Below are 15,949 nucleotides of genomic sequence, written 5' to 3'. Positions count from 1 at the left end.
AGCAGGACTTTGTCTTACACCAAGGATTTTTCTGTGGTACTGATTTTAACGTATAAAGGGAGGGATTTCCAGTGTTGGCCCTAGGCATCCAAAGGGGAGGCAGTGGGCTTAACCTCTGGCTTTATTGTGGATAAATTAGGATGGAACACCTTCTAAAATCTAATAATTGCTTTGTGATAAGAGAGTTGTAATGACCAAAATACTGTCCTGATTTGTCTGAGTGAAATTTTATTCTATCATACGATTACCAGTCCTAGTTTAGCAAACGTTTACAGTGTAAGAAAACCTGCTTATGTTTTGTTTATCAGGTCTTAAAATTAAGGTTTGGGAGGACATCCTTACACTTCATCTAGTTGGAGCCTATGTCAAAGACAAGCTTAGAGAGCAGTTGTAAAATAAAAAAGGATAAGTGAAGGAATCTAATAAAACAGTGTGTGTAAACTGCTGTGAAGTACTAAGAATGGAAAGGAGAAGGAAATTTGTGAAACTGAAAGAATGAGGGTAACAGAAAACCCGAAGAACTCCCAGCTATTAGCGTGGCTTTAGAGGTGGCAAATTCAGCAGTAAATTGAAGAAAGATGATGTAATCAAGTATATGTAGTGATGTGTTTAGTACAGTGTAGAGATCTTCAAAACATTAGAACTGATTTAATTTCTTTTTAAATACTGACTCTGTGTTCCAATGCATACCACTGTTAGTAAATACACTGCGTCTTTTGTAGACGGTGGACATTCACAAAGAGAAAGTTGCTAGAAGAGAAATTGGTATCTTGACTACAAACAAAAACACCTCAAGAACTCACAAAATCATTGCACCAGCTAACTTGGAGCGACCAGTTCGCTACATCAGGAAACCTATTGATTATACAATTCTAGATGATATTGGACATGGAGTGAAGGTAGGTGATACTGTTAAAACAGCCAAACTGCAAATTCATTGTCTTTGTATATTTTCAAAATAACCTGATTCTTTTCATGGTAATATACCAGTTTCTCCTTGCCTGGACAATGTGTCTATAAACATGAGAGGAGTCCTGTCTTATTTCCAGTTGTCCCTTCCCCTTCTCTTGCCCCAGTGTTTCTAAATGTTGCAAACTCACTGAATCTTATTTCTGATTGGGACTGCGAGTCTCACCTTTTAAAATGCTTCTGAATATAACTTGTGTGATGCTGCTATTATTGTTTGGATCAGTTGCCAGGGATATACATGGGGACTGAAGGGCTAATGACCATCACTTTTTTGCCTGAATTAGCACCACAAAGTGTGATCCAGCTGTAATTGCCACTGGTTTACTTTGAAGCTCACGCCAAGGAAGGGTTTGCATGAGAAGTATTATGGGCTCCCTTTTCTTCCTTCTGCCAGGGTCAGTTACACACAAACTCAGTGATGTGCTTTGTTAAAGTGAGCTCTCTACAACTTTTGTGCCATATGAGGTTTCAGGATGGGAATATTACTGCCAACTTTAAAGCCAGCTGGTTTTTCCTTTTAAGTTTAAGAAAAAAGAAGGAATTTTCAGAGCAGAGATCCGACTGGGACACAACGGCTGTTAGGTCAATGTATACAGCAGCAGTAATATGTGTTAGATACACATTTTTAAAAGCACGTCCTGACTGTAGGCACAGTCTTAGCAGGTGTGAGCTCATTGTTAACTTGTGCTGCCAGGAAAACAAGTACGGAAATGAGAACACTGACAGTATTAAAATTCCAGGAAATGGAAGGTAAACAACACAAAGTTTTTGTCATTTTTACAAGACAAACTAACAAATCTGTAAAGCTGTTGAGTAGCAGTAAGGTAAGATGCTTCTTCCAGTCAAAGTACACCAGAATTTCTTTTGCTTGTCTTCTAACTGGGTTAGGTTATCTCTGTTGTCCTATTTGATTTGTCTGCTTGGACGGCCATTTAAATGGCAGTAGGTTGTTTAACCTAACTTTTAAAATTCAAATTCTGAACAGTTTAATTACCTTTCTCAAGCAGTTTTACTTAAGGTCTTTTCAACATCCTGTTTGTTAACAGAAAGTCTCCTTCCCCCCATTTCTTACCCAAAGAATCAACCTCTGAACAGATTTTAAAAAGGCCTAGCAAAAAAGCATACCCAAATTTAATAACTACAGTTTTGACCAGGAAATTATTACCAGTCTTGTGTTAAAATCTGCTGCCAATTTTGAATTTATGCAGGTCAGCAGATGTCCTTCTGGATGTGGATGGAGCATATTAACCTGTAGGATTGCTGTTCCTAATATTTTAATAATCACTTTTTGGTTTAGGGAGATAATTTTAGAACTCATTAAACAATAGTTTTTAATTGCTCTGCAGCACAGTCTTATTTAGCACTGGCTCTAAATCATTATAATTGGTATCCCACTTACCTCAATGTAGCAGAGTCATACTAAGATGCAATGAATTACATTCTTTTGAAAGAACATAGTTCATCGAATGGATGATGACTCGAGTGTGTGTTTACATCCATTTGTTATGCTTGTGATAGACTTAAATTTTATTTACAATGCACTAGGTTTATCTAGAAAATGAAGAAGTATTATGCACTTGTGAAACAACAATCAGAGAACTTGAGGTCATGCTATCCTGAAGATTGTAAATGTGTTCCAGTCAGGTTAATGGTGTGCTTAGGACAGAAGAAAGAACAGCTCTCTTGTTGATGGGGAAAAAGTGGCCAGTGGTGCTTATGAACCTGTTGTTTTTGTTCTGCATGAGTTATTACAGATTAGTTTATTAGATCTCTGGCTGTAGAACAGAGAGAAAAAAATAAAAATATGTGGAAGCTTTAAATTAGCCTATATATAGCTCTTTATTGTTTGAGCTGGGATACTTTTCCCTTCAAGTGAGCATTCGGAAGGAGTTGTTGCATAAACAGCATTAAAATTCCAGTTAGCATCAGGGTTCCTCAGTTTGTGTTTGTTGTCCTTTTTCTGCTCAAGGGCTTCTGCTCCAGTACTTGGACCCAGAATTATGTATTTTCAGGACAGGCAGAATGCTTGATGCAGCAGACATTCATTGTAACCCCTGAGAAAGATGGCAAGCTGGACAGAATAATACAGGAATAAAAGGGAGGATCCTTGGCCAAGAAATTCAGTATGCCATGCTGAGAGTAGTAGTATAGACCCTTGAGCATCTTACTCCTTCCATTCAGAAATTTGAAGCATCATGGAGACGATGTTCAGGAAGGGTTGCTCTATACTATGGTTTCTTAATAGATGTGAGAGAATTCAAGTGCCTCTCTATCATCCCAGCAGTCCCTTCTCATCTTCCCTCCCTGAAGCTACAATGCTGCAAAAATCTAAAGAACCTTTTGTGTGACAGAGACTTGCTTTCAATTTTTTTCAAATGTTTCCCAAGTTACAAAGTCTTCCAACCTATTGTTCCCACCAAAGAGTTCTTTAATCAAGGGAATGGGGAAAAAAAACAAATGGTCCCTTCAGAGAGGTGTGTATTAAGGCATTGTAGTTACCAGGCAGTCCTGCTGAGGTCTCTGCTGATGGATCTTCCAGTGTAACTGACCAGTCTGGCCAGTACAGGGGGACTTGGTTTTCCAGTGTCGCTGCATGAGGCAGAGGCCATATTGGTTAATCGATCCACAGAACTTTAAACTCAAAGACAGGAGATTTTCTAGTAAGTCAGATTATGCTTGTTTTTAATAGAGCAGGGTCTCTCCTAAATGGATGAAACAAATCAGTCACTCTGGATGCTCTACTATTTATCAGAATATTTAAATAAATATTTTTTTGAATATTTAAATATTTACATGAATATTTAACATCCAGTGTTGCAGAAAGCGTAGTAAATTTAACGTTAAGTTTAGATAAATTGAACTGAAAACAGATCATTCAAATGGAAAGACAAGTAATTTTAAAAGAAATTATTATGGAGAAAGATGATGTATGATATTGTTCCAGTAAGATGCAGGACTTAGTGTCAAAAAGCTAGCACCTAGGCTTTAAAGTAAGATTTTGCTGTTGGTTAATGTCTTAATTTATACTTCAGAAAATGTGGATCTGTGGTGCAGTATCCACAGAGTGTGCTGTACGTCTTACAAGATGTAATGATTTGCTCTTGATCTTTGTTCAAGAGGTATCTCATGGCATCAAGTTAACCAACAGCATTCTCTAGAAAAGAACGTTTATTAGCTTAATATGTTAGAAGCTTCCATTTCAGCTACTTGTAAACATGCTAATGCATGTAAACAATGAGCTCAGGCTCATTGATAAGGATAGTCTTTGACAGCTCAAATAAATTAATCTCTGAAGTTAATCCATCTAGGTCTCATGATACATTTTGAAAGAAGCTGCCTTTTTGTTAGCACTGTAAAAACTTGAGTAAACAGTGTACAAACATTTGAATGTTGAAGTAATAATTTAAAGGCTTTGTGGTCAATGTATATTAAAAGTTTCAGCTTGAAGATCTTTTGTTCATGACATTCTGCTTTAACCACTCTTTCTATGATCTACTGATACATTATTTTGTTAATGCCGAATGCTTAACTTTTTTCTTTCTTTTTCCTTTCTCTTCATATCCTGAAGTTCCAACTAACCTTTCAATGCTTTTTTTCCTTACCTCTTTTATTTGCTCCATTTATGCATTAAGTGGTTGCTTAGATTTAAGGTAAGAAACCCCAGGGCTGGATTTCCATTCTTCTTCTGAGATTATTACACACGGGGAGATGATTGACATCAATGCTACTATTGTTTAAAACAACACCCGCTCTCCCTTCTGTGTTGCAGAACTTCTGTTGAGTACTTCATTGTGGATAAGCATTTTGTGATATAAATTGATGTGTATATGAAAGGAAGCTAACACAGTTAATTTTAAAAGCTTTGTGGTAAAATACTAGCTGCCCTCAGCATATCTAACAGATCATTTATGAGGGAGGGATGTTGTGCTAGCCTTGTGTAGACAAAAATATACACAGACTAGATAGCAGCTGAATATGAGCCTCCCCCTGTGTAATATTCTTTTTATCCTATATACGGTGTAAGTTACAGTTTGATTTGGATTAATGTTTCAGTGTGAGATTGCTCAGATAATGGGCTCCAAAGGTGTGTAACAAATTCAAATCTGTATATTATTTTTTAAAGTTGCAGTATTCTTAATTTTTTCAGGAACTGATAGCACTGCTTAAATACTCAGAGGCACTCATCTATGGAAACTTCCAGAAATTTGATAATTGTGTAAAATACTTAATAACTGTTAAACAACAAGATAAGTTATTTATTTAGTTGAATATTAAATGAATAGTGCAACAAGAACTCAGGCTGAAATATGCCAAATTCTTTAAATGTTAGCAGTCTTAGTGGCTGCAGAAGCAGCAATAAAAAGCATCAAATCAACTAGACAAGCAGTTAAATTAAGTTACATGGTATTATGGTGGAGTTCATAGTACATTAATTAATAGATAGGTTATAGCCTTTATTGAGTATTATGATATCCTCTTCCTCCTGAAGTGCAGCTGGTTTGGGGAAAGAGGGAATGGAAGTTTTTTAGTAGCAGGTGCCACAGTTTTAATGAGGGAATTGTATTTTAGAACATAGAATGCTAGTATGTAGAATGAGTATATTGATTAAAGGAAGTTCCAAGTTGTCATGGAATATTTTAAAGTATTTTCTATGACTAGAAAAAGCTAAAAGAAATCCTGCAAATTCCTGAGATGGCTTGTAAAACCAAGTATTTCTGTAGATACCTCCTTGATGTCCCTATGAAATTGGACAGGTGGTACTTTTAGTCAGGTATTTAAGTGTCTGTAGCATATCTGATATAATAATGGAAAATTTTTAATTTATGAGGGAATTCTCACATCATTTGAAATTTATTTTTGCAAAGGTGGTGAGGTGTACAGTATTTCAACTCGCTTAGTGTTTACATGCTTTTAATTTGAGAATGGCAAAATGTTTCCTCCCTGTTTTTTTACTGTCTGTTTACAGAAAATGGATACTTTTGGTGCTGAATATGTCTTATTCTGGACACACTTAATATTGGATGATGGTTTTCTCAGTGTTCTTAAAAAACGAATTTGCAAACTCCATTTTCTTTGTTGTTCTCTGTAGTTGCAGTTTATAAACAAGTCATGACTATCCTAAGAAAAGTTTTAAAATTGTATAATTGTAGATTATATATGAACTGACATATCTGTGCATTATCTGCAGTGGCAATAAGAGTCTCTTCAGCTTTTCAGAGAAAATATTTTTTCTGTTTATAGGTTTGGAATGAAAATAACATTTTTTTGTTATAACACCATTTCTTTATTTACTAGAGTGAACCCAATTAGAAATTTGATCTGAGGAATCAAACATGTCAGTCAACTTCTCATTGCCAAAACATGGGAGTTTAAAAGAGAAAACAAAAAAGGCAAAAAGCAGCGGAGCATCTCTCAGTAGACCTGAGTTATTCTTTCTCTCACTACAGTCACTGTGCATCAGGCTGAAAGAAGACTAAAAAGCAGTTAGTAGCCCCAGTACTGTGTGAATGGTTATTTTACTTCACGTAGAAGTGATTGGATATGAAGTGTTTAGCCTGCATTTCTTTTTCATGATTGCAAAAAAACCTTAGCATTACCTAGCAGCTATAATATTAAACTGACTGACTGTAGCACTGGATTTGTGTCTGAGAAATTGTAAACAGATTTTGAAGAAAATTCCAGTTACAAGTCAGAGGAAAATCAGTTGAAAATTACATTGTTTAAGCCTTTTTGTATTCACCAGACTTGGTTGTTCAATTACTTTACATAGGTGGATATGGTAAAAACAAGTAAGCTCATTTACTGAAGCTTCTACTTGTGGTCATTAGCCAAAACAGGGCTGAAATTTATACATTTCACTACTGTGTAAACTGGTTAATGAACTGACAAGCAAATGGTTTGATTAGACACGCACAGTAAGTATTTGAGTGACTGAGCACAGCCTGAAAAGGAATTGACTTTGAGATAGCAGATGATGGGCCAAAAATCTATTCATCGTCTCTCTAGTGTTAACAAGATGAAGCAAGGTATGGGAAGGTAGTTTTCATTCATCCTTGTGGGTTTTTTTCCTGTAATTTGGTATAAAATTGCTCAAGAAGGTCAAGGAACTGCCTGAAGTTTCTGAATCTAATCCGTGAAACATCACTGGTGGGACACTTTTTCTTACTAGGTTTTGGACAAAAAAAATTATTCTTTTGACATCCTGAAAGTTCTAGAAAATACAGTATAAATGTAAAGCACCACTTAAAAAATTCTGGCTGCATCCAGCTTTAGAAGGTAGCTCCTCCTGAGGTTTGATTGTTGAGTATCTGGTGTTCAGGATTTTTGGGGGGGAAAAAAACAACCAACCAACTGAAAATAGCCCAACCCCTCAAAAAGCCCACCTTGCTTTCTTGCAGGTAAGTGCCTCACATCTGTATAAATACAGGGCATTGGTGCAAATAGTTTCTGCAGTCTCTTGACCAGCTCTCATGTCTGACCAACTACGTATTTCTGCACTTCCTGTTCAGTGTATTTTTTTTTTGCTCGTGAAAACATTCCCAAGAATTAAATTGAATGGACAGCAGGATTTATCAGTTTTAACCAGTTTTTCTGTACAAATTCCTTATACAGTGGAGTGCTAAAGAAACTCAGTATGTTAAATGCTGATAAAAATGTAACTATGAAGGAAACTTGGTTATATGTAGGACCATAAGATGGTGTTTTAATCACGGTAATCTATGAAAAACTTGTTGCCAAAACCAGAAACTGGCCAAATAAGTCTTAATTATTAAAAAAATTAGACTTAAAAGGATAGTTTTTCTGAGTGCACTAGTGAGTGCCGTCTTGTGTCTTGAAGTCATCGGATGGTACCTTTCTAGAACTGTAGCTCAGTAATAGAAAATACTGGATGAAATACTATTGTACCATTTTGGAATAGAATGGTCCATTGGGATCCATTTCTTTACAGTTCATTTTACAGCTGTTACTGTGGGGCAGGATCCCAGAGCACTTTCCAGGATGTGTTACTTACCAAGGATCTGCTTTTTAAGTAGTTTCTGTAGTTTCTTCCTTGGCAAAACTTCCAATTCCAACTCCAGTACTGACAAAGTTACAGCTTCGGTAGAAAATATTTTTCTGTAGTGCATGTTCTTGCTAATTCATCTATAAAAAACTTCTGCAGGGTATCCAGTAAAAAAAAAAGTAACCAAGATCTTGCTAGAATTATGTGGTGTTCCACAACTTCTGTTGGTAATATTTTTTACTTTTTTTTCTTCTGTGAAAGAGGAAAAAAAAATTATTTGAAAATCCCTGCATGCATTCTGAACAGACCCTGTGCCCTACTTGTCTGGTCATGGGGTTGTCTTCCTGCTTTTACATCAGTCAGCTGTGGTTTTTTCCTGAGCTTTATGCCCAAATCATTACTGCCTCTGTTATTTTTTTTCCTGTTCTAAACACAGTGGTTGTCTGGTTAACTGTGCAGTTGTGAGCAAAGGCAGAGACAGATACTCCTTTGTTTTTCTGGTTGCAGGCTCTCTTTTGCCATGCATTTTCTTAAAATGATTTGCAAGATTTAAACTGGAAATCAGCCCCAGACCTGTGGGGTCCTGCAGTCAAACAAACCATCATCAGACAGATGCATTCCTCTGCTTTCACCCTCTCATGAAATCAGCTGCATCTGGGTAGTTCCAGCTGTGCAGAACCAGAGGAAATGACGTCTGAAACAATGCAACTTCTGGCAAATACCAGCTTACTTCAGAAAAAGGATTTTTTTAACTTGACAGCAAATGCAAATGTGACCTCGAGTTCTGGTGGTTGCTTCAGATTTTAGGTGTTTGGAAGAGGGATGTGAGGATTTGTGTATGGAAACTGTATTTACAACCATATGTGCAAAACAGAAAAGGCAATAGAGTAAAGTTTGGAAGAGAGGGAGCAATAATGGCCTCCCTTGCCCACCCTGCCCTCCAGTAGAAATTATCATTGAAGGAGACAGCTGGATATATTACAGTGTTTGTATCTCAGCTGTAGTTGCAACTTTGTGCCATTTTAGATTTTTTTTTTTTTGTATCTTGCATGCTTTTATTTCCAAGGATCTGCCCGTTTTGATTAGAACTATTGAAATAATTGTATATTTTTAATTTCTCTTGTGTGATGATTTGGCAGTAAGTCAAAGGGGAAGTTACTTGCACAGGATTGTTTAACTTAGAGTAGCTGATCCTAAAGCCATCAGTCCTGTCAGATTTGAAGACAACCCTGTAAATTTTAATTACTTGCTCTTTAAACATTTCAATTTCAATGTTGAAAAGTAATTTCCAGGACCCTGAAACTAAACCTACTGCCCGTGAATTTCCCCATCTTTCAGGTTAGTCTTTTTAAAGGATGGTTTCTTTTTGCTGAGTTCCTGGGCTAAAAAGGGATCATTTTTTGTTTGGCCACGTTCTCTAAAGCTTTCTTCCCATCCTTTGTCAAGGATGGGTTATATTGCAGTGTTAGTGAAAGTATCTAGCAGTCTCTGGAGTTCTGTGTTAGTGAGGCAAGGGTTACCTCCACTTCTGGCTGTACCCAGTGTGATGTTCCAGCATCCTCCACCTCAGCCATCCTTTCTTTTCATGTAGCCGTAGCCCTGGGGATGCCTAGAAGTTAATTTTTGTTCTTGCAGACATTGTGTGTAAAATAATAAGATTATTTGTATTAAATATATGGAATTTTATATTAACTGTAAAGTGATAGCCAGTGGTTACATCATCTCGTCAGAACCAATAGTGTAGCCAATTAAAACCCTAATTAAATGGACTATTCAGGGGCATGCAGATTGGTCTGTCATCTAAAGGCATTCAAAAGCAGAGGCTGAGTGGGCTGTTTGAAATACAGCAAGTGACAATTCAGTGAGCATTTAATTAAGGTGGATTTTGTATGTTTATGGGAGTTTTTTTGAAAACTCAAGTAGGAAGGTGGGTGAAACAGGCATGTTTAATGAAAGAGGAAATACAGGAGGTGCTGCAACTTTAAAAAAAAATTCAGATTTTGCTATTTCTTAAATGTTCCGTGTATAGAATAAAATGTATTTCATTTTACACTTTCCCTTTTCCCTTCAAGTAGTTGTAGTTCAGTGCTTACCTCATCCCTCACTTGAATTAACTTTAGATTTCTTGTTGCTTAGAGTTGGCTTAAAGGACTTTATAATGCTGTGCAAAATAATTTTGTCTTAAATTGACATTCCAGAGTACTCTTGCACAACTAAATCCAAACTCCTGTTTTTGAATCTGACAAAATACCCCTTCCAATGCTTGGGTTTTCTTTTCCTCCCTGCAGACTAAAAATGTAGATAGCACTGGGATTATTTAGAGCCAGAGAATCAAGTTTCAGTGGATTAGAATACTGAATGTATTACTCTTTGTACTGTTGTCACTATTTATCAATTCACAAATCTAAACATTGCCAAGGTTTTAAGTGAGTTGTTACAGTCAAATTTTGAAGGAGTAATTTGCCTTCAATGATGTTTGCAAATACTTTTGAGTGCCTTGATCACTGTTTCATTTTTTCTGTGGGAGATGGGGGCAGTAGCCAAGACTTAGGTTTTGGAAAGAAGAAACACTGTGAAATAGAGCATGACAGGAAGAATAGAGAGAGGGATGTAAGCACACTTGTTCAGGTTTGCTGAATATCTCTGTGCCTAAGCAGTAGCTCAGGCGTTCGTGAATCCGAGCTGTTTTGTAAGCAGACCGTGTAATGATTCCTGTAAGGATGCGTGCATTGAGGGAGTTTTGCTTGGCTGGCAGACTGCAGAGAAGCAAAATGCACATTGGTAACAATTGTTTACGATTCCTAGATTAAAGAAGTTAGAGTAAATTTTTTTATGCAAATTTACTTCATTAGTATTTTAACCTGACAGAGGGGAAGTGGACAACTGCAGTTATATCACATCACTGCTAAGTATTTTTCTCCCTGTCCATTTATTTATAAACTCTTAGAGAAGAAATTGCTACAGATTTGATGGGGGGAAAAAATAAACCTTTGTATTTTTCTCAAAATAGCTTTCTCTCTATGTTTACGTGTATGTAACTAATATTTAAAGTAATTACCTTTAGAAGTTTTTTATATGCTGTGAAAACATTAAAACATTAATGGATCATATTTATATATTACTTCTCCATATCTGTATAAATCACATTAGATTGTGGCCTATTAGATAAGCCTTAGTATTTTTAAACAGTATTCAAAAATATTTTTGCAAATTTACTGTTCAGTAGTGCCATGTGAAATAACTGCCTTTATCTCAAAAGATGACCGGGAGGTTCAGCCAAGATAGGTTCAGTGTCTGTATTGTCAGAGATTTAATGTTTATGTGATAGTCTGAAGGCAAATTCACTTTTTTGTACAATTTCTAAAATCTCTATGTCACAAAGAGTCCTTTGAGCGCAACTCTTGACTTCTAGCAGAGTGGAAATTGCATATAAAACGCATGGCCTGTCAATTTTTTTTTGTTTAAACCTTCCCCTACTTAGAGTTAATTGCTAAAGGCATCTCAGTGTCTCCCCCTCGACCCTGAGCTCAGTGAAGGCCGTTTTTCTCCCCGTTCTTTCATGCAGGTCAGCACCCAGAATATGAAGATGGGTGGGCTGCCTCGCACAACACCACCCACCCAGAAGCCACCAAGTCCACCGATGTCAGGAAAAGGAACTATTGGGTAAGTGCAGTTACTGAGTGGGTGAACAGAAGGGAAAAGAGGGAAGATTCTTTCTTTTTCTGTATTGGGAGGAGTGTTATGGTTTCATTTTAACTATTCACAAAGGTCAAGAGGTGTTACATCTGCATCCTCTTACACTGATCATGTCTTGTATGTTAGTGTGCTTCTGCCAGAAGACAGTGGGTATCACCAGCCTTTCCCAACAGCAACCTTTTTCTCAATGCAGAACACTTACAGTTACAAGCTTTAGAGTAAAATGTCATTAGCTGTGGCTTTCACAGGTGGTGCTAAACAAATGAAAAATGAGTATGTGGCACTGTTCATTAATTATTTGTGCTGTATTTGATAAAAGTACTTTCCTGCTAAGTTTATGAATCTGACTTTGACCTTAGGAGAATGTGTTACAAGTGGGATGAATGCTGGTATGTGATTATGTATATACATACACACCATGGTGCTTTATTTTAATGCAAGATAATGGCTTACCTTTAAAACAAGAACGGGACGTGCAACGCAGAGTTTATTGATAGGAAGACTGAAGTACGTGAAGACCATCCTTAATTGTTTTTTCCCTCATCCTACAAAATAAGTACTGCAAAGTTATAGAAAAAACTTTTTTCATTTTTTAAGCTCACATTACTGATTAGTATGTAGCTGTCTTTTAGTGAGTGAAGAATCTCTGGTTTTGTCTGCGTTATCCTGACTTGCTTGTGGCATGTGCTTGCCGGTGCAGGCGGCACTCCCCGTACCGCACGCTGGAGCCGGTGCGGCCCCCGGTGGTTCCCAACGATTACGTGCCCAGCCCGACGCGCACCATGGCCCCGGCCCAGCAGAGCCCGGTCAGAACGGCCTCGGTCAACCAGCGCAACCGCACCTACAGGTACCGGCCTGGCCTGTGGGCGCAGGGCCAGAAAATGCTGTGCTAAATACCAAATCCAGCAGCACCTGAAGCTCCCTTATTCATTGTATGGACTGGGAATGTCGTTGAAGTGATGAGAATGAGCACTAATAAAACCAGAATAGTGAATCATGTTAAGATTATTCACTTAATCCCCTATTCACTTTGGTTTTAGTGCTATCACTTGGAGTAGTTAATGAATTGCTAAGACTGTGAAGTCTTTGAAGGAGGTGGATCGTGATACTGTTTTACTAAATGATTACCACACTGGGGGAAGGCTTTGTACACAACTTGCCTTCTACATATTGAAGGACTGCATAGATGCTTATACTTGACATTTTTGAACAGTCTTTGATATTTATTGATTGAGTAGCTGATATTGTAGCATAGTATTTTGGGGATATTGATAACTTCAAACAGAGTAAAGCTAAACTGCATTACCAAAGGCTCTGCAGAAGACTAGCTTTTTCTCTAGGTTAATAAATTTCATGATGTGATACATCTAAATACTTCCCTTGAAATCTTTACTTTTTAAAAATAATGAGTACTTGAGGATGGCTAGACAAGTGGACTTAAAAGATGAGAAATCTTAAGTACTACTGTTTTACAACTTCTAGACTTCAGTAGTCCCAATTGAAAGCATACAAATTGCGGTCTAAGCACTCTATACTTTTTAAAGTTATAGGAAAAAGCTCTGTATTTCCTCTGTAGGGGCTTAACAACCCTGGAATGACATGCTTTGAACAAGGTTCTGGAAGTGTTTCATTTTTGGGCAAGCTCACTAAACTTACTGAAAAACTTACTTACTTACTGAAAAACTTACTTACTGAAAAACCTCCTGTGTTGTAGTCAAAGTGGTTAGTTTCAGGAAAACCCAGCTTTGTATAGGTTTGCATCATCCCTGTTTCTTTTCTCTTGTTCCTTGTTACTTCTTTGATTTCGTAAGATGCTCTATGAGAGATTTTATGTTTCAGCATGAACAGCAGCATATTCATACCCTGGTTACTTTGGTTTCTTACAGCAGCAGTGGGAGCAGTGGAGGAAGCCACCCAAGTAGTCGGAGCAGCAGTCGAGAGAACAGTGGAAGTGGAAGTGTAGGTGTTCCCATTGCTGTTCCCACACCATCTCCTCCTAGTGTCTATCCAGGTAAATGGAAACTTGCTGTTCCTCTTTCTGCCTCAGTGTTAACCTTGAGCATTTGCAGTTTCCTAAACTCCAAGTGAAGCCCAGAGTTCATTGCTATTGATAATATGAGTTTGAATCAAGTAGTATCTTCTCTGAATGTCTGATGTGCTGTAATGTTCCTTTTATGTATTAATTTGTTTATCAGAATTTTTTGCCTGGCTGTCTGCATGTGACAAGGTAGGACATAGCACCTTTTATCAGTGGGCAGAGGGACACTTCTCCCTTGTCCTTTTAAGTAAATAGATGTTTTTTCATTGGCTGTTTATGCAGATACATAGAAGCATGTTTTTAGAAAATTAAATTCAATGAGAGGCAGGCACAGAGTAAATCTTGAGTACATCAATGCAAGCCTGAGTTGTCACAAAGAGATACTTGCTCAATGTAATGGCCCCAGACTTTCCAGAAGTAGGAAGAGTTATTAGGACTTTTTTCCTTTGCTCAACCTTTTCAGTGAAGAAGAGCCTGTAGTTGGCTTGCAGCAAAATAGCTGATGCTTCTGAAACAAAGAGCTGGAAATTTTTTGGTTTCCTCTTTGTATTTTCTAATTCATACAAAACTTAAAGATGGCCATGCTAGAGACTGGAGCATAAATAACACAGTGCAACGACATCTTTCAAAAGTAATGGCTTTCACTGAAAAGTTTGGGTTGTGTTCCCTTCAGACCTGGAAAGAAGTGGATTTGCTTGACCGTCATTTACCATCTACACAGGAATGAGCCTTTCTTTAACAGCTCCATTGTTTTCTCATCTCATGCATTCTGAAATGCTATGCAGCTAATAAATAGCTAACACTGAATAGTCAGAGGCTTTCTCTAATCCTTGCTAACATATCTCCTTATTAACTCCACCTCTTCCTCCTCTCTTCACTTAGCCCCTGCTGGCTCAGCTGGCACTTCTCCCCTTCCTGCTACCTCTGCTCCTGCCCCAACTCCTCCTGCTCCTCCTGCCCCTTCCTCCGCTGCTCCAGATGCTGCTGCTGCTGCAGGAGCTCAGCCCCTTGCTGATGGCTTCACCTCTCCAACTCCCCCTGCTGTTTCTTCCACACCCTCTGCAGGTGAGTGTCTGCTCCAGCTGCTGGGCAGATGAACCCAGATGTGATCATGATCCAAGGCATTGCAAAGTTACTTTGGCAGCAGTGATTTATAATTAAAAAAAAAAAATTAATTATAACTAGAAAATATCTGATAATACCCAACTATAATGCATAGTTATAGCAGAGAGTTCAAGGTGTGCTGATTTTATTAACAGCAATCATTTAATTTTATAATTTTATTATTTTTACATTTATCTAATTTACTAAATCATAATTTTTTTTATTTTTGGATACTGAGAACCTCATAAAATAATTGTATTTGGAGGGAACCAGCACTGATAGTTCTGGGTCTTTTTACTCTATTACTTACTTACTTTACTCTCTCTATTACTTACTTAATAAATGCAATTTTAAAAAAGTGCATCTAGCAAAGTATAATTTATATGACTGGTTTCTTCAATGCTGTCAAATAACGAGTCTCCCTTTAATGAACTGATGAAAAGGGCAGAGCTTTTTTGTCCAGTATTAGGTAAAATACGAGTTTTTATTATGCAGACTAGTATTAAAGCATTTTGTTTTAATATGTGGTACTTAGGGTGTATATTGCAACTTCCTTTTTTTAGTGCTACACTTTTGGTTTTCTCATGAGCTGAAGTTGCAGAGTGTAGCACTTACCAACCATAATGCTGTCCTGTATCACCTTTTGATGAGGAGATTGCATTGTAAAGATCTCCTTCAGACAGCCAAATTCACATGTAGCTACCTGCATGCTTTGCTACTTTACATTACAATGGAGGCTGCTCACAGGGGTGTGAGTTGGTTTGTGTTTATTAGTGTCCCTCTCTTAGTAAGAATTGCACCAAGTTCCAGAAGCATTCTTGAAATTGCATTTAGTTTAAGGGGCTGTAGCTCATAAAGAATTAGAAGATATTTGCACTAGAATCCGTAACTGTGACCAGAATTTTCTGAAGTGTGATGAATTTTGGTCTTAGAAGATGATGCTGATGTCTAAACTACTTTCATGAAGATGAGCTGTGGCATACGGGGTCTCAATCAGTTTTTCATTTTTGATGCACTGTCAGTATCCCAGTTCTTAAGCCATGTTGTTTCTGTGTTTTTAACAAGTCAAAATCAAGCAAAGATTAGTATTTTAATGGCTGTCAATTCGCACACAATTTCATAAGGGAAATTTCACGTTA

The 15,949-nt window shown here is 37.4% G+C and overlaps 1 protein-coding gene across 1 annotated transcript in view; it reads left to right on the top strand.

Annotated features, from left to right (window-relative positions):
* ABI2 (abl-interactor 2) overlaps window positions 1–15,949 on the top strand; it is a 39,640-nt gene that overhangs the window by 7,355 nt on the left and 16,336 nt on the right. The window contains 4 exon segments of the mRNA XM_017735576.1: window positions 723–899; window positions 11,538–11,635; window positions 12,369–12,515; window positions 13,555–13,679. Coding sequence (XP_017591065.1) covers window positions 723–899; window positions 11,538–11,635; window positions 12,369–12,515; window positions 13,555–13,679 — 547 coding nt within the window.

Source organism: Corvus brachyrhynchos, unplaced genomic scaffold, assembly GCF_000691975.1.
Source record: "Corvus brachyrhynchos isolate BGI_N302 unplaced genomic scaffold, ASM69197v1 scaffold255, whole genome shotgun sequence".
NCBI lineage: Eukaryota > Metazoa > Chordata > Aves > Passeriformes > Corvidae > Corvus > Corvus brachyrhynchos.
The sequence above is the reverse complement of the archived record's forward strand: the minus strand, read 5'-3'. Positions and strand labels throughout refer to the sequence as shown.